Source organism: Neomonachus schauinslandi, chromosome 9 (genome assembly GCF_002201575.2).
Source record: "Neomonachus schauinslandi chromosome 9, ASM220157v2, whole genome shotgun sequence".
Taxonomy (NCBI): domain Eukaryota; kingdom Metazoa; phylum Chordata; class Mammalia; order Carnivora; family Phocidae; genus Neomonachus; species Neomonachus schauinslandi.
This window is the reverse complement of record NC_058411.1, coordinates 104,146,772-104,169,412: the sequence shown is the minus strand read 5'-3', so window position 1 is coordinate 104,169,412 and position 22,641 is coordinate 104,146,772. Positions and strand designations below refer to the sequence as shown.

The following is a 22,641-nucleotide window of genomic DNA, read 5'->3' as shown; positions in this document are numbered from 1 at the left end:
AAGTATACTCCATAAAAATTTGTTTGCCCTCAGTTACTTTATAGTCTACAAAGTTTATTTATTTTTTTTTAAAGATTTTTTTTTATTTATTAGAGAGAGAGAGAGAAAGCACAAGCAGGGGGAGCTGCAGGCAGAGGGGGAAGCAGGCTCCCTGCTGAGCAAGGAGCCCAATGTGGGACTCCATCCCAGGACCCCAGGATCATGACCCGAGCCGAAGGCAGACGCATAACTGACTGAGCCACCTAGGCGTCCCAAAGGTTATTTACTTTAAACTGGCGTTTTCTAAAGCTCGTTTTGAGTTTTTTTTTCTAGTTTTTAAGTGGGAAAATAGGGTTCATTGTTCAAATAGACTTCGGAAATCCTGGGCTAACAAGCAAAGTTAACAGGTACCTTTATCAAAGGACTGCTGAGGCTTTCATATTTTTATATATTTTATTACAAATATACGAAAAAGGCATGTAGTATATATGCCTAATTTGTCCTTTTTTGCATTTATTGGAACTAAATTTAACGAGACATGTTGGAAAATATCTGTTTTAATATTAAACTTTTTTCCTATAACTGTTATATAAGCAATGACAGTACTGTGGAGGGTGTATTCTCCTCGTTAAACAAATAAGGTTGAAATGACACCTGAAGGAGATTTTGCTATTAAAGTGTTTGCAGATACATAATGGAATTCTACTTTGTGTATTTTTTCTTTGAATTTGTTATAAGCATGCATTACTGTTCTAATCTCTGCCCTACTTTTGTTATTTGAAGTTCCTCTGTTTGTTGTATCTGCTGAGACTCACTCAGGGTGGGTTTTTCTTTGTATGTTTTTATAGGAGGTCATCTTCAGCTGGGCTTTATCTGTGGAGAACCTGGGTTGAGGGTGTTCCCTTCTAGAACTGTTCTATATTTGCTTCCCCCAGGGTATCACTAGCCTGGGAACACAGTTATTGTTAATACCTGTTTGGAGCTTCTTGGGACTATGCAGATGGCTTAAGGTCAAACCTCATATCCAAGTATGAGTAGGCCTGTTGTTACACATTCACAGGGGAGACTTTTTACCCCACCAAAGCTGGGCCCAGATTGAGGCAAACTATTATCTCCCTGTACCAGTGGATGGATTTTTAAAATCCGCTCTTTAACTGGGGCTATAGTCCTTTGAGGCTCTTGGTTCTATACAGATGTCTCAGTTCTAATTCCCTATCTTATGTGGTCCCAAAGCCTTGTCTCCTGTCCCTGTAATGCCTTTTAAAACACAAACCCCAGGGCGCCTGGGTGGCTCAGTCTGTGAAACGTCTGCCTTCAGCTCAGGTCATGATCCCAGGGTCCTGGGATCAAGTCCCACATCGGCTCCCTGCTCAGCGCGGAGCCTGCTTCTCCCTCTCCCTTTGCCTCTCCCCCTGCTTGTGCTCTCTTGCTCTATCAAATAAATAAATAAAATCTTAAAAAAAAAAACCACACACACAAACCCCTTGATTACTGAGGAAATCAGCAAACTTCCCCAACCCATTATCAGCTTATACACTGCACTCTGGTCTTTGGTTTCCTCGGTGTTTTGGGACCCTGGGAATTTCATTTTCACAGGTTAGTCTGTGCATTTACAAGGATGTGTTTTGTTGTTGTTTTTGTCATGTACTTAGGTAATCCAGGCTTCCATGTTGTAAAAAATTGAAATTCATGCATTACTTTTATATTCAGAAAATGATGCTAAATATATTCCCATTTTAAAAAAAAGCCATACATTTTACATATTAAAATGAAATGTGTAATAGTACTATGTTTATCAGAGAAGTAGTGTTCTTTCTATAGTTTTTCATTCTTATTTATGCACAAACCACTTCTATTTATTTGACTTATTATACTACTAGTCTTTCACTTTCCTTTTAGATGTAACCTTCTGTAATGGAAGATGATTGAAGATAAGGGGCCTCGTGTTGCTGACTACTTTGTTGTAGCAGGATTAACTGATGTTTCAAAGCCTCTTGAAGAAGAAATTCACTTCAATGATGCCTGTCATAAAGTAGCTAAACCAAAAGAACCTATAACAGATGTTTCAGTGATTATTAAATCTCTTGGGGAGGAAGTGCCACGGGATTATATATGTATTGATGTTACCCCAACTGGATTGTCGGCTGATCTCAATAATGGAAGTCTTGTGGGGCCGCAGATTTACCTTTGCTACAGAAGAGGAAGAGATAAGCCTCCACTTACAGATCTAGGGTAAGTTTTTTTTTTTTTAATTGTCGCTATTGATCAAAATAATATGCCTTATAGATTTTGAAGTTCACTGTTCAATTTGTTCATTAATAAATACATGTCAGCTTTAGAAAAATAGACGCATGTTTAGAATCCTGTGTTCTCTTTCTGTGTTCCTTATACCATTTGATTATCCCTTTGTCCTACAGGTGCCCAGCACTTTCTTCTTGTCAGAGTTTCTTTCTGTTAAGGGGAGAAACTTTGAAAACTTCTACAGGAAAGTACCAGAAAACTAGGGTATTGTCCTGACCACAAGAATTTTTATCATTTTAAAATTAAGTGCTAGAAAAGGATGACTTTTGAGCATCAGTCTTATATCATTGTAGATAGATGCTTAAGGCTGTATGCATCAAACAAGGATCTTGGGGTAAAATCCTTTACTTAGGATATTATATTGAACTTAGGGCTCCATTTTTCTATAACAGCTTTGTTGAGATAGAATTCACATACCATACAGTTCACCTATTTAAAGTGTACAATCTGCGGGCGCCTGGGTGGCTCAGATGGTTAAGCGTCTGCCTTCAGCTCAGGTCATGATCCCAGCATCCTGGGATCGAGCCCCGCATCGGGCTCCCTGCTCAGCGGGAAGCCTGCTTCTCCCTCTCCCTCTGCTTCTCTCCCTGCTCATGCTCTCTCTCTCTCTCTGTATCTCTGTGTCTCAAATGAATAAATAAAATCTTTAAAAAAATAAAGTGTACAATCTGGTGGTTTTTAGTGTCCTTATAGAGTTGTGCAGCCATAACCACAATAAATTTTAGAACATTTTTATTATGCCAGAAAGAAACCTCATACTCATTTTAGTTTCTATCCAATTCTGCCTAACCCCCTTAGCTCTAGGCAATGCTTATTCTATTTTCTGTCTCTATGGATTTGCCTATTCTGGACATTTTATATAAATAGAATCATACTCTAAGGCAAAAAAAGAATACTTTTTGTACCGGCTTCTTTCACTTAGCATTATGTTTTCCAGGTTTATTCATGTTGTAGTATGTGTCAGTACTTTATTCCTTTACATGGCTGAATAATATTCCATTTTATGGATGTACCCCTATTTATTTATTTATTTTCACAATTTATTTATTGATTCATCAGTTTGATGGACATGTAGGTTGTTTCTACTTTTGGCCACTATGAATAACACTGCTGGAAATAATGATATATAAATTTTTTTTATAGACATATGTTTTCAATTCTCTTGTATATATACTTAGGAGTACAATTGCTGGGTCATATGATAACTCTGTGTTTAATCTTTTGAGGAACTGCCAGACTGTCTTCCAAAGTAGCCACACTACTTTGCATTCCTGCCGGCAGTGTATGAAGGTTCCAATTTCTCCACATCCTAGCCAACATTTTGTATTGTCATTTTGATTATAGCTTTCCTAGTGGTAACTCATTGTGATCCTAATTTGCATTCACTTGATGGTTAATGATGTTGAACATCTTTTGATGTACTTGTGGGCCATCTGTAAATCTTTTGAGAAATGTCTATACAGAATCCTTTACCCATTTTTTAATTGGCTTGTCTTTTTATTGTTGAACTTTAATAGTTCTTTACATATTTTAGATGCAAGTCCCTTATCAGATATATGATTCACAAATGTTTTCTCCCATCCTGTGGGTTGTCTTTTCACTTTCTTTATGGTATCCTTCGAAGCTAAAAAGTTTTTAATTTTGATGAAGTCTGATCTATTTTTTTCTTTTGTTGCTTGTGTTTTGGCACCAGATCTAAGAAGGCTTTTACTAATCCAAGGTCATGGGAATTTACACCTAAGTTTTTGTGTAAGAGTTTTATAGATTCAGCCTTTGTATTTAGGTCTTTGATCTATTTTGAATTCATTTTTGTATATGGTTGAGGAAGGGGTCCAGCCTCACTGTTTTGCTTATGGATATCCAGTTGTCCTAGCACCATCTGTTGAGAATATTCTTTCCCCATTTTCAAATATTAATAGGCCATAGATGTATGGGTTTATTTCTGGACTCTGAATTCTGTTTTATTTGTCTACATGTCTTATCTTTGTGCCAGTACTACACAGTTGTTTTTTTTTAATTTTTTTTTTTAAGATTTTATTTATTTGTCAGAGAGTGAGCACAAGCAGAGGGAGTGGCAGGCAGAGGCAGAGGGAGAAGCAGGCTTCCCACTGAGCAGGGAGCCCGATGTGGGACTCCATCCCAGGACCCTGGGATCATGACCTGAGCCTAAGGCAGATGCTTAACCAACTGAGCCACCCAGGCGTCCCCACAGTTTTGATTACTATAGTTTTGTAGTAAGTTTTTACACTGGAAGTGTGAGTCTTCCAGCTTTGATCATTTTGACGATCATTTTGACTATTCTGTCTGGGTCCCTTGAATTTCTGTATAAATTTTAGGATCAGCTCGTCAGTTTTTTTTTTTTGATTGCCTATCAGATTTTTCTTGTAATTTAAATTCAATTAACGTATAGTATATTATTAGTTTCAGAGGTAGAGTTTAGTGATTCATCAGTTGCATGTCACACACAGTGCTCATTAGATCAAGTGTCCTCCTTAATGCCCATCACCCAGTTACCCCGTCCTCCCACCCACCTCTCCTCCAGCAACCCTCAGTTTGTTTCATAGCTATAGTTAAGAGTCTCTTATGGTTTGTCTCCCTCTCTGATTTCGTCTTATTTTATTTTTCCCTCCCTTCCCGTATGATCCTCTGTTTTGTTTCTTAAATTCCACATATGAGTGAAATCATATAATTGTCTTTCTCTGATTGACTTATTTCTCTTAGCATAATACTCTCTAGTTCTATCCACATCATTGCAAATGGTAAGATTTCAATTTTTTGATGGCTGAGTAATATTCCATTTTGTGTGTGTGTGTGTGTGTGTGTGTATCACATCTTCTTTATCTATTCATCTGTCAATAGACAACTGGCTCTTTCCATATTTTGGCTATTGTGGAAACTGCTGCTATAAACATTGGGGTGCAGGTGCCCCTTCGGATCACTATGTTTGTATCCTTTAGGGTAAAACCTAGTAGTGCAATTGCTGGGTCATAGGGTAGTTCTATTTTTAACTTTTTGAGGAACCTCCATACCATTTTCCATAGTGGCTGTACCAGCTTGCATTCCCACCAGCAGTATAAGAGGGTTCCCCTTTCTCCATAAGCTTACCAACATCTATTGTTTCCTGACTTGTTAATTTTAGCCATTCTGACTGGTGTGAGGTGGTATCTCATTGTGGTTTTGATTTGTATTTTTCTGATGCCGAGTGATGTTGAGCATCTTTTCATGTGTCTGTTGGCCATCTGGATGTCTTCTTTGGAAAAGTGTCTATTCATGTCTTCTGTCCATTTCTTGACTGGATTATTTGTTTTTTGGGTGTTGAGTTTGATAAGTTCTTTATTTTGGATACTCAGCTTGTCAATTTTTGCAAAGATCGGGGTTCTTTTTAATATGAATATATATATGTATATGTATTTATCTTTACATTTATATATTTCTCCTTTACATATATGTATCTTTACATTCATATATTTCTTACATATATATAAAATATATATTCATCTTTTAAAAAGAACCCCAATCTTTGCAGAAATTGACATTATATATACATTAGATAATATATATTATATATGTAAAAAGAATATATAGATGTAAATATATATATATATGGAGCAAAAGAGGAACAATATTTTAAAGGTAGAAAAATAAGATTCCCACTGAAAAACAAAGAAGAAGGCCTAAGGAAAGCTACAAGTAGCTCTAATATTAATGTCTTCAAAATAGATAAAGAGTTTATAAGAAATAAAGATTAGCCTTCTTGTTTTCATTGCTCAGTTGCAAAAGAGCATGCACTTAACTTGGAATGTTTGAGTTAAAGAAGATATCAATATCCCTACTGATGTCACCAGAAGGGGCTTTAAATTTCCATCTCCTATTATATTAAGTCTGAAAGCGGACAGTCATATTTACTAATGCCTGAGGGGAGATAGAATGAATTGGAAAACTTCCTCAAATCTCTTCTACTTTAAAAATTCTATCATCTAATGTTTGGTATCAAAAATCAATTTTTATTCTCTTCATGAAGGAATTTTAGTAATTTTAAGTTGGTTTTGGAACAGCTACTATATTACTTCTTTTTTTTTTTAGATTTTTATTTATTTACTTGTCAGAGAGAGAGAGCACAAGCAGGGAGAGCAGCAGGCAGAAGGAGAAGTAGGCTCCCCACTGAGCAAGGACCCCAATGCGGGACTCGATCCCAGGATCCTAGGATCATGACCTGAGCCGAAGGCAGACGCTTAACGACTGAGCCACCCAGGCGCCCTCTTATAGTGCTTCTTATAAAGCTTAATGTATTTAGTAAATGGCTTGGGAAAATAAGCCAGCTGTTAGGTCTTCTGTTTGTTTGTTTCAAGTTTTTATTTCTTTATTACAGATTTATTTATTTATTTGAAAGAGAGAGACAGAGAGAGAGAGCAGAGAGAGGAGACAAGCAGACTCCCCCCTGAATGGGGAGCCTGACATGGGGCTTGAACCCAGGACCCTGAGATCATGGCCTGAGCCAAAGTCAAGAGTTGGATGCTTAACCGACTGAGCGCCCCCAGGCAACCCTCAAGTTTTTATTTAAATTCTAGTTAGTTGACTGTAGTGTAATATTGGTTTCAGGAATAGAATTTAATGATTAATCACTTATATATAACACCCAGTGCTCATCCCAACAAGTGCCCTCCTTAATACCCATCATCCGCCTTGCCCATCCCGTGCACACCTACCCTCCAGCAACCCTTAGTTTGTCGTCTATAGTTAAGTGTCTCTTATAGATCTTCTTTTCAAAAGATTAGGTAATTTGCTCCTGTGACCACTGATCATCCTCAGAATTGTAGATTGTGGATGAAATGAAGGGAATGTTGCAGATTTTTGTTAGGATGTTGGAATTTCCTAATTTAGAGATGAGGAATTTTCCAAGTATAGGAAGGATTCTCCAATAGTTAAGGGCTTAAACTGGAATAAATAAATTCACCACTCTTATAAATATCCCCCTTTTCTGTCATTGTGGAGGATAGGGCAACATTTTTAAGAGCCTTTGAAAAGCTTAGTTTAGTTAGACAAGAAAAGTTCCTAACAATATAAAAATAAAAAATAATAACACAAGTAATATATGTAACAGGATAATACCTGATTAAAGAAAACAGGTATCTTATGTTTCAAATGTATTTATATTCCATATCTTCAAGAAATTCAAGGTAATAAATGGTGGTTTGTTGTTGTTTTGTGTTGTATTTTTGTTTTCTTGTTTTCAATTGTCTGTTTTCCAGGCACTATTTTAGAGGCCTTATTTATACTCTCATCTAATTCTCTCAAGATCCTGTGGGTTAGATTTTTAAATTTGTTTTTAAGATTTTATTTATTTATTTGACAGCGAGAGAGAGCACAAGCAGGAGAAGGGGTGGAGGGAGAGGGGGGAAGCAGACTCCCTGCTGAGTAGGGAGCCTGACATGGGGCTTGATCCCAGGACCCTGCGATCATGACCTGAGGACGCTTAACCGGCTGAGGTACCCAGGCACCCCTAGATTTTTAAATGTTATAGCTGATTAGTACAAGGCTCAGAGAGATTAAATATTTGCCTAAGAGAATACAGCTAGTAACAGGTAGTAGAAATTTGAATTGAGATGTGTCTAACTTCTCTCTGTTACAATGCCTTTTTTTAAAGACTAAAAAAAAAAAAAAAAAATGAAAGCAAGATCAAAAAGAGGAGGAGGAGTGGGGCGCCTGGGTGGTTCAGATGGTTAAGCGTCTGCCTTCGGCTCAGGTCATGATCCCAGGGTTCTGGGATCGAGTCCCACATCAGGCTCCCTGCTAGGCGGGGAGCCTGCTTCTCCCTCTTCCTCTGCCTCTCTCTCTCTGACTTTCATGAATAAATAAATTTAAAAAAAATTTAAAAAAAAAAAAAGAGGAGGAGGAGTAAGCATTTAAGTTAACATTAGGATAAATATAGTTGCTATGATCAAGCATAAAATTTAGCCCTAAATTTTCAAAATAAAATGTTGAAAGAAAAATTTAAGTTTGCTGACAGCATGACAAAAAGGGAAATTAAAAATTATATTAGAAAAAATAATTTTACCAATTTTTGGCACTTAATTTTATTTGAATAATGGGATTTTATAAAAGGAAATACTGATATTGAGGATATTGCCTGTTATAACAATTTTTATAGCAAATGCAGAAACACACTTAATATAGTAGAGCTTTAAAGTTTTTTTTTTCCCTCATGCCAGGGAGTTAGCAGTAAAATACAAATCAGTGAATTCTCTGAGGGAATAGACTAATATTATTCCAGTATGATGTCTTCCTTGTATGTGAATGTACTTCTTAGCGGATTTAATGAATGGATGGCTGGACTGACCATTAATAAAAGCCTACCATTTTACCACAATAAAGAAAAAGAAGAAGAAAAAAAAGCCTATGTCTTTCACCCATCCTTTTGCTTACAGATGGATTTGAGGTTATTTTCTCTTTTGAAAACCTATAGCTGTCTCTTAAATTTGAGAGAGCATTGGAGGTGAAAGTGTGCAGGCAGGTTCTATAATATTTGGCAAGGAGGCTTTTGTAAAATTTTAACTTTGGCTAAATTATAAAATTGCTTTTTCTAAAGAAGATGCTTGGTTTTAGAGACAAAAATAAATAAATGAATCATTAAATGGAATGCTAAAGCAAGTGCCTCTGCACTTACTCGTTGCCAGTATGTGGTTTATGCCAACAAACACGAAAGATAATCTGAATTTTCCTTACATTATTTTAGTTTTTGGTGGGGAAGCCACTCTCCTTTAGTTTTATATGGGACTGTGCAATTCAAACTTGCAGTAAGATTGGAATATCTGCTACATTTAAGGATCAGTTTATGATACCTGACAGTATTACCTATCCTGTTTGAAGATGTTTTGCATTTGTGTAGTTATTTATGCATTTTTCTTTTAGGGTTTTGTATGACTGGAAAGAAAGATTGAAACAGGGATGTGAAATTATTCAGAGTACTCCCTACGGACGCCCTGCAAATATTAGTGGTAGTACCTCATCACAGAAAATTTATATCACTTTCCGAAGAGCGTCTGAAAACATGACTCAGAATACATTGGCTGTCACAGACATATGTATTATTGTACCCAGTAAAGGAGAAAGTCCACCACACACATTTTGCAAAGTCGACAAGAATCTCAATAACAGTATGGTAAGTGACTCTTTTGTACTGATAAAATTAGCCACTGATGAGAAGAGCATAATTTTAAATCTCTGAAAAACAGTGTAACATAATAACTGAATTAAAAAATATGTTGTCGGGTTTTTTTTCATATTTTATTTATTTGAGAGAGAGCATGGAAGGGGGTCGGGGCAGAGGGAGAGGGAGAAGGAGACTCCCCACTGAGCAAGGAGCCAGACGCAGGGCTTGATCCCAAGACCCTGAGATCATGACCTGAGCCAAAGGCAGATGCTTAACTGACTGAGCCAGCCAGGCGCCCCCTAAAAATATGTTTTTAAAGATGTTAGATATTTTATCTTTGGGAAAGTACTTTAGTTGTACTTTCAATTGTACTTTCAAAAGGAGCTGTACAAAAAGTTTGCTTGCTTGCTTGCTTTTTAATTAAAAGCATATTTTTTTCCTTACTGGAAAAGTAACACACTAGCCAAGGGTAATCCCTTTTACTTGTGCACTAGATGCTGTATACTTACCTATTTGAGGACATGGCTTCAGCAATTGTTCCTACTTTTTTGGGAACCATCAGTCTTTCTCTATCGGATTATTTCCTCCAGCATGCAAAGCATGTTGCAATATTGCCCATCTTTACAAAACTTCTTGACCCCTATGTCTGCCTCCATTCTTTACCTCATTTCATTGCTCTCCTTTACAATAGAACATCTCAGAAGAGGGGACTATATTCTGTCCTCTTCCTCATTTTGACTCTCTAGTTAGGCTTTTGTCTCTATCATGCCACCAAGATTGTTCTTGTTGAATCCAGTGGTTTTAATTTGTAAATTTTCAGTAGGTTTTGACACAGCTATCACTTCTTCCTTCTTGAAACCATGGCAGGAAGATAAGATGTATTCTCTTACTTTTTCCTCCTACGTTACCCCATCCCTCTTCTGCCTTTGCTAATTCCTAACCACTACACAATGCAGTGCCCCAGGGCTCAGTCCTCAGACCATTTATCTTTATCATCTAAACTCAGTCCTTTGATGATTTAATCATTTAAATACAGGTTATCTGTGGTTGGCTTCTAAATTTGTGTGTCTAGCTTGGACCTCTGTAATTCATCGCTTCTTGGACATCTTATCGAATAAATCATCTCAAAATTTAACATGTCTAAAACTCAACTCCTTGTGTGCCTCTCCTAACCTGTTTAGCCCATAGTCCTGCTCATCTAGCAAATGGAAATTCCACTCTTCTAGTTACTCAGACTAAAAACCTTGCAGTAATCCTTAACCTTTCTCTTCTCCTTTTCTTTTGTAAATTCTGTTGACTCTAATTTCAAAATACATCTTAAACTTGACCACTACTCACCCTCTCCATTGCCACAACCCTGGTCCTGTTTATTATTGTGGAGGTTGAGCATCTTCTAATATATAACAACAGTATCGAATGACTGAATACTACTGAATTAAATGGATGTTGCCACAATTTATTTATTCCAACTTTTATTGTAAGACATTTAGATATAATTTTTTATATTATAAGCAAAACTGTTATGAACATAGTCATAATTAAATTTTCTATAGAATAATTTACATTTATTGAGCTCTTATGTGCTATATGCTATTCTGAGTATTTCATATCCATTAACCCAGTTAATACAACCACCCTGAATGGTGTTTCCCACCCTACCCCCCAACCCCCCACCTCCATTTTACAGAGAAGGAAATTTGAGAGTTAAAAAGGCTGTTACTTGCCCAAGGTCATACCTTCAATAAGCCCAAGATTCATACCAAGATTCAAACCCAAACTAAGAACTCTAGAACCAAACTCCAAAACACTATACTGAATTGCTAGATTATTTCCTTAGATCCTGGAATTTGTAGATCAAAGCTTTACTTTTAACATTTTTATCCCCAAAAGTTTAACCAATTTATATCCTACCAACAAAATATAAAGCTTTTAGTTTTTTTTAAAAAATAACTGTCAGTAGTTGGATTTTTAATCACAAATTTTCAAACTTAATTTCTTAAAGATCCTAGAGCAGACATGTACGTTGTCCTGTTATAACTATGTAAATGAATACTTTGCTAAGATTTAAAAGATTTTATACACATCTCATTTATTAAATTTTTATGGGAAGCTGATTTTTTAAATTATTATTTATTTTCTCTTCTGTTAAGCTAGCAACATGAGAAACACTGAAGGTTTAGATAAAGCAAGAAGAGGAAGAACTGAAGTGTATTGATATGTGGCTGGATACAGTGCAGATTTTGAGACCATGAAAAAGTTTTGAACTCCCTCAGTAAGATAGTAAAATAGATTTGTGTTGTAGTGGTTAAGGTCAGTGTAGCCCAGTGGGTCAGAGTACAGACTCTGGAGCCAGAGTGTCTGGATATGAATCCTAATTCTGACACTTACTGGCTCTGTGTCCTGTGACCTTGGGCAAGTGACTTAGTCTCTCTATGCATCAATTTTACGATTGTAAAATGAGGATGATAGTAGCATCTAACTCATAAGGTATCGTGATGATTAAATGAATTTCGAAGTGTGTTCCAGTACACATATGAAAGTACTGTATGTGTGTTAGCCTGTTACCTGTAAGCATCTTCCAATCCCAGATTTTCTTTAAGAAAAATCTCCAACTTTAAGTAGTAGCAGTATTTGTTTAAAATCTTCAAATAGGGGGGCGCCTGGGTGGCTCAGTCGGTTAAGTGTCTGCCTTCTGCTCAGGTTGTGATCCCAGAGTCCTGGGATTGAGCCCCACATTGGACTCCCTGCTCAGCAGGGAGTCTGCTTCTCTCTCTGCCCATCACCCCACTTGAGCACTCGCTCTCACTCTCTCTCAAATAAATAAATAAAATCTTAAAAAAATAAATAAAATCTTTAGGTAGTTCAAAAAATGGATATTTGACAGTATCTAACTTGTATCCTAAACAAATTATCTGCAGCAATGCAACACCTAATTAGATGACCATTTTTTGGTCAACAGCCATTCATATATAAAATGCCCCATCCTTTCATGCCATCCTTACATATTATTTTGGCTTGGTGATGACAGGTGATAGTTGCAGAGATTATGCTGGAGAAAAAAGATCATGGTAGCAAACAAGAGTTTACAGGCCTTATGTGGTACCGAGAGTGATGGCAAGAAAGGTTTTTGAACTTCCATGATGTGATGTCCAGCTTAATATCATTTTAGATTTGGTTTGGTATTTTAGCAAGATTGTGCAGGCTCACAGGTACTTCCCATTTTCCCATTAGTGAATTTTCCATTTATTTTGTGGATGTGTTGGTTTTGATTCAAAGTAAATTGACAGTGTCATCAGAACCATTTCTAGGTTTTATTAGTTAATCAAGGTGTTCAAGGTAGAGTTACTGCATTGAAACTGAAACCAGAGATAGGAGTTTCTGTTTTTCCTTATCCTGAAACATTGGTCCCAGTATTGTCAGAGAGCATTTATTCTCTCCTAAAAGAAGAAAGAAGAATGTAACATAGTGTGAACAGAAATGGACTCCATCTGTGGGGCGCCTAGGTGGCTCAGTCGTTAAGTGTCTGCCTTTGGCTCAGGTTGTGATCCCGGGGTCCTGGGATCAAGACCCACATCGGGTTCCCTGCTCCGCAGGAAGCCTGCTTCTCCCTCTCCCACTCCCCCTGCTTGTGTTCCCTCTCTCGCTGTGTCTCTCTCTGTCAAATAAATGGATAAAATCTTTAAAAAAGAAAAAAAAAAAGAAATGGACTCCATCTAAACTACTGGATTTGAACTCCAGATTATGTGTTTTAGACAAGTTCCTTGACTCTTTGTGCCTCAGTTTCCTCATTCATGAATAGGGATAAAGTAGTACTTTATTTCATAGGCTTTTTGTGAAGAGTCAATGAATGATTATTATTTTTTTAATTTGACAGGGGGAGAGAGAGAGTACAAGTGGGGGGGCAGCAGGCAGAGGGAGAGGGAGAAGCAGGCTCCCCGCTCAGCAGGGAGCCCGATGTGGGGCTCGACCCCAGGACCCTGGGGTCATGACCTGAGCCAAGGGCAGACCCTTAACAGTCTGCACCACCCAGGCACCCCCATTGAATTAATATTTTTAAATAACTTAGGATAGAGTCAGGTACACAGTAAGTGCTTTATAAATGTTAGCTATGCATTTGGTTAACTGTGCTTCATCAGTCCTTTTTATGTGTATTTAATGTCTGGGGAAGAACTTTTCTTTTTTTCAGTTGTATTGAAATATAATTGACATTCAGCAAGGAAGAACTTCTTTATTTTTATTTTTGCCCAGTGTTTAAGCTCCTCCTAAATTCTTCTAAGAAATATTAAGCAGTGGGTTGTGGTTTATATCTATTTACAATCTCTGTTTCCATCAACTATAAGGTAGTAAAAGCAAATTTAGTTCTTTGGAGCAGATGTACAATGACTTCTTACTCTTTCAGAAAGTTTAAAATAGACATGCAATATAGGAAACTTATGTTCATGTCTGCCTAATGTATATATAAAGAATCAGGAAGTGGTTAGGATTAAATTATTGATGTGTTGATAATACCCAGCAATAGTTATGTAGCTGACTCTTGTTTTTGAAGATTAGGTAGTTTGAATGAAAGTCTTCTACTAGGTTTCTAAGCCGGGAAACAGAAAAACCAATCTAATGGACATGAGATGTGTGTTGAATCTTTCCTCAAATTCCTACATGATTTTTGTACCAGGCTTATAGCTTTGGCCCCAAAAGGAATCTCCCCCACCCTCCCATTAAGCTTATAGAAAGAGTTTTCAAGAATTATTAGTTTTTAAACTTTGGACTGTAAGCCTTAAATGATTTGAACTTTGATTTAAAGGAGAAGCATATTTTAGAGCCAAAAGAGAACTTAAAAGTACTCAGGTGGTTCAAAAATGCTAGTAAGGGTGCTCTGATTCACACAGCTAATTTTTTGGCAAATTTGGGACCATCTCTTCAGTTTTTGACTCATTGAGAGTATTTTTTTTATACTCTATCCAAATGGTTCTTGTTTTACAACCTTTTAAGAATGTCAGTATTTGATCTAGCAAGGTTATTTAGAAAAATGGAGTTATAGGGATGCCTGGGTGGCTCAGTCAGCTAACCGTGTGCCTTCAGCTCAGGTCATGATCCCAAGGTCTTGCGATCAAGTCCTGCATCGGGGTCCTTGCTCACCAGGGAGCCTGCTTCTCCCTCTGCCTGCCGCTCCCCCTGCTTGTGTGCTCTCTCTCTCTCTCTCTCTCTCTACCTGACAAATAAATAAATAAAACCTTTTTTTAAAAAAGTAGAATTACTAACTAAGCAAGTAATTAAATCATGTACCTAATTTCCCCCCCCCAAAAAAGGTATCTGAAAGTATGTTTTTGTCATGTAAACCACAATATGGGTACTTTATTTATAAGTTAAACATTTAAAGTATTTCCAGAACAATGGTTCCTCCTATTTTCTTTTTCAGTGAACCTTGTATGTAAAAAACTTCAGAAAACCCTCTTTTCGTTTTGATATCCATGGTTCTTTTCCTTCAGAGCTCCATAACTTTTACTGTTATCTCTAAGTCCCTGTTTTTTATTTTAGAATATTTGTTTTGGTTTCTACCATATCCAATGGTCACGTAGTTCCCTTCTTATCATCACAAAGGTTATCACTGAGGGTTTTTTGTTATCTTTACAAATTGGTTATTAGGAACTGCAGTTGGGGCCTATCAGTAGAAGGTCTTTTATTTATATATTTGTACACACCTCAGAAACTAAACGTCTAGTTTGCCTACATACATAATATCCACTTGACTTTTATATACATCCATTCCTTTTTTTTTTTTTTAAGATTTATTTATTTGAGAGAGTGTGTGCACAAGAGGGGTAAGGGGAGAGGGAGAGAGAATCTCAAGCAGACTCTGTGCTGAGCGCGGAGCCTGACATGGGGCTTGATTCCATGACCCTGAGATCATGACCTGAGCCAAAACCAAGAGTCAATTACTCAACTGACTAAGCCACCCAGGCGCCCCTATACATCCATTCTTTTGATGCAAAAGTATTAAAACATCTATAAAAATAAAATACCAACACAGCAATGAGCATAATTGAATGTCCTAAGCACAATTTAACATACTACTTTGCTGGAGACACATGAAAAATGTTTAAGAAAGCAAGAAAAATTTCTAGATGAGGAGTCAACATACTGCATCATTGTTCATAATAACCCCTCCCCCAAAAAAGGAAATAATCCAAGTGTCTATATCAGTAGAGGAATGATTAAAATAAACTGTGGTGGTTCATTTATTAATGAAATAATACCCAGTAGTTCAGATGAAGAAATTAGATCTGTATCAACTTTACTAATTATCAAAAACATATTAATGAATTAAAAAAAGCAAGCCATAAAAGCATATATTCAGCATCTCACCATTTATGTTAAATTAAAAAGTGCACAAAAGAATAATATATACTTATAGATGTAGTAGAAAGTTTTTAAATGCATGTGAATGAAATGCACTAACTTCAGTCTAGTAGTTAACTCTGGAGGACAGAAAGGGATGGAAGATGAGGCTTTGGCTAAACCTGTAATTTTTTTGTTTCTTTATGAATTAAAACATTTGAAGCAAATATGTTAAATTATTAAACCTTTGTTAAATCTAAGGGATGAGTATATAGGTGTTTGTTATAGTAGTCTCTTAATAATTAAAAATATTTCTTGGAGGGCGCCTGGGTGGCTCAGTTGGTTAAGCGACTGCCTTCGGCTCAGGTCATGATCCTGGAGTCCCGGGATCGAGTCCCGCATCGGGCTCCCTGCTCGGCAGGGAGTCTGCTTTGCCCTCTGACCCTATCCGCTCTCATGTGTTCTCCCTCATTCTCTCTCTCTCAAATAAATAAATAAAATCTTTAAAAAAAAAAAAAAAAAATATTTCTTGGGGCGCCCGGGTGGCTCAGGTAGTTAAGCATACAACTCTTGATTTCTGCTCAGGTTTGTGATCTCAGTGTCATGAGATCCAGCCCTGCATCCAGCTCTGTGCTCAGCATGGAGTCTGCTTCAGATTTCCTCTGTCCTTCTCCCTCTGCCCCTCCCTGTGTGCACTCATGCGCGCTCTCTCAAGTAAATAAATAGATAAAATCTTTTAAAAATATTTCTTAAAGTAAATTAATTTTCTCTATATATTTGTCTTCAGTGCTGTGAATCGGTCCCCACACACTGGCTCGTGTGGGCACTCCATCATGTGTGTACGAATACATCCTCTCACATTCATTCAACAAATACTTTTTAAGCATTTCTACATAAAGGCACTGTTTTCGGTGCTACAGATACAGCAGTGAACAAAACAAAGCCCTTACCATCATAAAACCTATATTCTAGTGGTGGGAAGCAGATAATAAATAAGAAAATATACAATACGCCACATAGTAGTAAGTGCTATGGAGGAGAAAAAAGCAAGATGGGATGATCGGGGGACGGGGTAGGGTAGAGGGAAGATTGCTATTGCATAAGATGATGAAGGAAGCGCTCTCTAATGAAGTGACCTTTGAGTTGAGACCTAAAAGAGGTGAGGGAGTGTGCTGTGTGCATGTATCTGTCACCATCTAATGTCAAGTAGTGAATCTCTCAAGTTACATCTCCATTTCAAACCTCTTGCCTTATTTCCATTCGATTCTTCACTTTGGATGTCTAATAGATGTTTCAAACCTATCATATCTAAAAGTGAACTCATTTTCTTCACCCCCCAGTCTGCTTTACCCACAGTTTCCCCATCTCACTTGCCCTGGGACTAGAAATTTGAGACTCCTTTGGGAGAAGCTGTTATAGAAAACAATGGGACTGAATGAATGAGATCATTTACAGAAAGAAAAGGAGAGATCACATTCAATGATCAGGAAAAGAGAGAGGAGGAGACTGAGGAGTGGCCAGAGATTTGGTGGGGAGGTGCCAGGAGAATGTGATGCCTCAAAAGATGAGAACATGTTTCAGGGAGTCATTAGTAGTATCCAAATCTGCTGAGGTTAAATGAGATGAAGACTAGGAAACAACTGTTAGACTTGGCATCATTAAAGTTGTTAAAGTGTTCTTCTAAGGAATGGTGGGATTAACACCTGATTGGGAATGGATTCGGGAGAGAATGGGAAACAAGGAAATGGATATAGTAAATTCTAACTCTTCAGTTTTGGTATAAAGAGCTGCAGAAAGATCTGGCAATATTGGAAAGAGGTTGTGGAATCTAAAGGCAGGTATACCCATGAGTAGATATTTCTTGATCATTTCTGCCTAAAGTTTGGAGTTAGCATAAAATCTAAATTGTTATGGCTTAGTTATTTTAAAGGGTCATATTATTGCTCTTACAAGGGGAAAGCAACATTAAATATCACTTCTGAGAGAAAAGTAGGCAAAAACTGCAGTAAAATACTGGTAAAATAACCAACTAAAAATACCTAACAGAAATCTGTTACTACATCTTAGATAATATATACTGGAGATATCAAAGAGATGCCATTTTATTAAGTTACTACCTTTTAAAATTAAATTATATTTCCCTTTTTTTTTAATTCAGTGGGGATCTGCAGTATACTTATGTTATAAAAAATCAGTGGCAAAGACTAACACTATATCCTACAAAGCTGGTAAGTATAATTTTTCATGGAATACTTAATATAGATATGTATTATGAGGGCCAGTAAAATTTAAGGAAAAAACCCATGTCTTAAGATGTTTTAGTGTCAGGACTGGGACCACGACCCATGTCTTTTTTTTTTTTTTTTCTGTTTTATCTTATCTTTACATTTATTGGATACTTAATGGAAGATTGATTTTAAAAGGAGCTGCCGTAACCATGATAAGTATTCCAAAAAATTAGTATATTCATGTGCTTCAAGGTAGTGTGACCACAAACTGAAGTTTTAGGATTGTGTTTGTATTTGTGTATGTTTCTTCAGAATAATCTTTTCTTGTTTGTCTTACTTAGCCTTCATGGATGAAGCTTGATAAATATTAATTAGTTATTATGAATAGTTATAATGTTTGAGGATTAAAATCTAGATGTATCCTACTGAAGCATTCAGTTATTTGATGAACATATATGTAATGTAATGTTACTAAATATGTTAAATAATAAGGCATTTTAGCATCATTCATATTATGAGCACCTAAGTTCAAGAGCTGATGACCTAATATTTATTATTGTTTTTTATAGGTCTAATTTGTAGATATCCTCAAGAAGATTATGAATCTTTCTCACTCCCAGAATCTGTTCCCCTATTTTGTTTACCAATGGGTGCAACTATTGAATGCTGGCCACCAAATAGCAAATACCCTCTCCCTGTATTTTCTACATTTGTGTTAACTGGAGCCTCAGCTGAAAAGGTACTGTGTGTTTTAACTAGTATCAACAAATTTCTTGTATATTATCAAGTCTTAAGTTTTATATAATGTAAGCAACAGTAGAAATAACTGGTTAAATTCAATCTATTATACCTACTTCTTCCACTTGATTAAAATAACTATATACAGAGATAAAGGAAAAGAGAATTTTCATTCTGTCCCATATACCCAATGCTTTTTTGTGAATATGGTGAAAGATTTTTTTATCATCAAATGATGATCCCTTTACTGCTTCACTTTCTGTGATACAGAAGCTTTGAGAGTAATATAAAAGACATTATTAAATATGCAAAGCTATTTGGAATTATAGACTATTATAGTTGGAAAGGACCTTGGAAATCATCTAGTTTAACATCCTCATTTTATAGATTGGGAAATTGAGGTCCAGAGAAATTTAGTGAATTGCCTGAAGCTGGAATATATATTTCCTTATCTAAAATTCTGTCCCACTCTCTACTAAATAATTATTTTCAGTTACTTTCTTTTTTTTTCTTTTTTAAAGATTTTATTTATTTATTTGACAGAGAGAGGGAGAGCACAAGCAGGGGGAGCTGCAGGCAGAGGGAGAAGCAGGCTTCCCACTGAGCAGAGAGCCCGATATGGAGCTCGATCCCAGGACCCTGGGATCATGACCCAAGCTGAAGGCAGACGCTTAACGACTGAGCCACCCAGGCGCCCTTTCAGTAACTTTTTTGTAGAGAATATTGATACAGTTGCTTTCAGTCTTCAGAAAACAAACTCAGTTTAATAAAAACACGTTTTTTGGGGGGGAGGGGCACCTGGGTGACTCAGTCTTTAAGCATCTGCCTTCATCTCAGGTCATGATCCCAGAATCCTGGGATCGAGCCCCGCATCGGGCTTCCTGCTACCCTGGAAGCCTGCTTCTCCCTCTCCCACTCCCTCTGCTTGTGTTCCTCTCTCGCTGTCTCTCTCTCTCTCTGTCAAAATAAATAAATAAAATCTTAAAAAAAATTTTTTTTTTTAAAAACACCTTTTTTTTTTTTCAGTAATGAGATGTGAGAGTAGCACTGTGTAGCTTTGTGTGTGTGTGTGTGTGTGTGTGTGTGTTTTAATGTACTTGAAGAAAGCAACAGTGATGTTTGCTTACTGCTGTGTTCCTGGTACCTGGCACCTTGCCTGGCTCATAGGCATGTAAATGGCTCATAAGGGTCTAGCTCGTAATGGCTCATCCATTAAATATTTAATTATGTGATTTGAATAAATGATATAAGGTGTATTTATTAAATATATTACTTGTTTTCCAGGTCTATGGTGCTGCTATTCAGTTTTATGAACCATACTCTGAGGAGAATCTCACAGAAAAACAGAGACTTCTTTTGGGTTTAACATCATCAGCAGATGGGAAATCTGATAATTCCAAAACAATTCACACTAATAAATGCATCTGTCTTCTTTCTCACTGGCCTTTTTTTGATGCATTCAGGAAGTTTTTGACTTTTCTGTATCGTTACTCTATCTCTGGACCTCATGTCCTTCCAATTGAGAAGTAAGTTAGAGAAGCCTTCTTCACTCAAAATTTGGTAGATCTTTCCATTATGTGTGGTATGTTTGTAATTATATGGAAACTAGGTTTTTTAAGAGTTATTTGAAAAAAAAGTTTAGTTATTTCAATCAGGTAGTATTTCTCTATTATACTTTTATAGTCGTTACTTTAATTTTGTTTTAAAGTTTATTTATGTATTTAGTGATTTCTGCACCCAACCTGGGTCTCAAACTCATGACCCCGAGATCCAGAGTTGTGTGCTCTTCTGACTGAGCCAGCCAGGTGCCCCACAGTCATGTTATTTTAAATGATTTTCTCTCTTAACAAAATGAAATGAATGTCTCATTTTTGAAGCTCTTGTGAAGTTTGGAGATCCTATGTGGCAATTTTTAATTAGTTTTATAATTCTTATTTTTCAAATAATTTGGGTTTATTATGAACTTTTAAAAATATTCCCTATTTTTAGATATCATGAATTTAAAGAAAAATTAGATAAACACATTCTTTATTCTTTTTAAAATTTCAGTGATTTACTTTTTTTTTAAAAGATTTTATTTATTTATTTGACAGAGTGAGAGAGCACAAGCAGGGGAAGCAGCAGGCAGAGGGAGAGGGAGAAGCAGGCTCCCCGCTGAACAGAGAGCCCGATACGGTGCTCGATCCCAGGACCCTGGGATCCTGACTTGAGCTGAAGGCAGCCGCTTAACCGACTGAGCCACCCAGGCGCCCCTCAGTGATTTACTTTAAAATCTGCAAAACTGAGTAACGTTTTATGCAGTAAAATTTGTTGCAAGTGAGATCTAAATATCTTCGTTGTCTATTTGACTATTGTTTATTTTATACCATCTGTTACTCAAACTCTTTTGTATTCTTAAGCAGAATTCTCTGACCCCCGTGACATTTGGGAAGTGATAGAATTATCATAAGAACATTCAGTGTACAATATTACTCTAATTTTTTCTTGTATTTTTTTTACTCTCCTCTCAGTATTCTACTTTAGCAGTTAGCAGATTTTTTGGTCTCAGAACCCTTTTATACTCTTAAAAAATGAGGACCCCCCAAAGAGCTTTTCTTCATGTGTTTTATCTGCCTCATACCTATTTACTACAATAGAAATTTTTACTACAATAGAAATTAAATATTTACTACAAGAGAAATTAAAATGGAGAAAATATTTAATAATATACTAAAATAATTACATGTTAACAAGTATCTTTTTTTGAAAAATAACTTTTCAAAAAAAATTAGTGAGAAGAGTGACATTGTCTGACATTTTTGCAAATCTCTAGTGTCTGGCCTAACTGAGCACATCAAGGTTCTCATACACACTTCTGCTTTCAGTCTATCGCAATATGTTGTTTGGGTGAAAGTATATGGAAAAAACCTGGCTTCACACAAGTATTTAGGTAGAAAAGGGGAAGCATTTGAAAAGCCTTTTCAGATTATTGTGTGGATTTTCTGTTTTGATACTGCACCAAAACTTGACAAAAGGTTTTTCACAGTGTGCAATCTAAAACCTTAGTAATGAACTTTCTCTGTTACATTAAAATCTGTTGGTTTTCCTCACTCTAGGTGGAACTTTTACACACACATGATTTTTGTAGCATCATACACTGGTTGTTTGGAAAATACTGGTTCATGGAGTTAACGTAGATAAATTTTACTATCAATGTAAAAAAATCACATTTGTTAATATCACCACCTATGTCATCAGAAAAATTTTTTTAGTATTGAGAAGTTATCAAATACATGGTGACAAAATTCTAATTTTCACTTAAAATTTAGTTTGTTTATTGAATTAAAATTGAAGTTAATTATTGACAATAATACTATGAGGTAGTTTTCTTTTTCTTTTTTTCTTTAAAGATTTTATTTTTGAGTAATCTCTACACCCAATGTGGGGGTCAAACTCACAACCCCGAGATCAAGAGTCACACTCCCCACCAACTGAGCCAGCCAGACACCCCTATGAGTTATTTTTCTTGAAGCAATAGGGTCACCTTATTCATTTTTATATAGAAGATACTTGCTGGCTACCCAACATTGGATAACCTTAATTTGTCAATTGTTCTTCCAAGGAAAAATGACATTCTGTGAGAAGAACAAAACAAAAATTAGGTTCTTTGGTACTGTCCCTATAACATGTTATATATTATCTCCTTAGGGAGAGGTAAAAGTTAAAATGGCTTTTGAGACATTGATAGCATAAACATTGTTGAATGTGAGGAAGTGTTAATATGAAAAGTTATTGGATTTAGATAGAAGCAACTTTAATGTGACAAATTATTTCTGGTGTTATTTGTTCACTTGTTTTTGTAGTAGCAGGGATTTCGAAATTGTAAGTACACAGAGCATTTGACTCAACTTGGACTTGTGGTGACATGTTGAC

At 36.4% G+C, this 22,641-nt stretch overlaps 1 protein-coding gene across 4 annotated transcripts in view; it reads left to right on the top strand.

The window, feature by feature from the left end:
• The first annotated feature begins 1,890 nt into the window (after nucleotides 1-1,890).
• Nucleotides 1,891-22,641, top strand: part of DENND4A (DENN domain containing 4A) — a 93,431-nt gene continuing 72,680 nt past the window's right edge. For all 4 annotated transcript variants that reach the window (XM_021694053.2, XM_044918432.1, XM_021694054.2 and 1 more), the window contains exons 1-5: nucleotides 1,891-2,211; nucleotides 9,190-9,439; nucleotides 17,922-17,991; nucleotides 18,561-18,730; nucleotides 20,014-20,255. In XM_021694053.2, coding sequence (XP_021549728.1) covers nucleotides 1,901-2,211; nucleotides 9,190-9,439; nucleotides 17,922-17,991; nucleotides 18,561-18,730; nucleotides 20,014-20,255 — 1,043 coding nt within the window. In that variant the 5' untranslated portion in view covers nucleotides 1,891-1,900. The remainder of the gene's footprint in view (nucleotides 2,212-9,189; nucleotides 9,440-17,921; nucleotides 17,992-18,560; nucleotides 18,731-20,013; nucleotides 20,256-22,641) is intronic.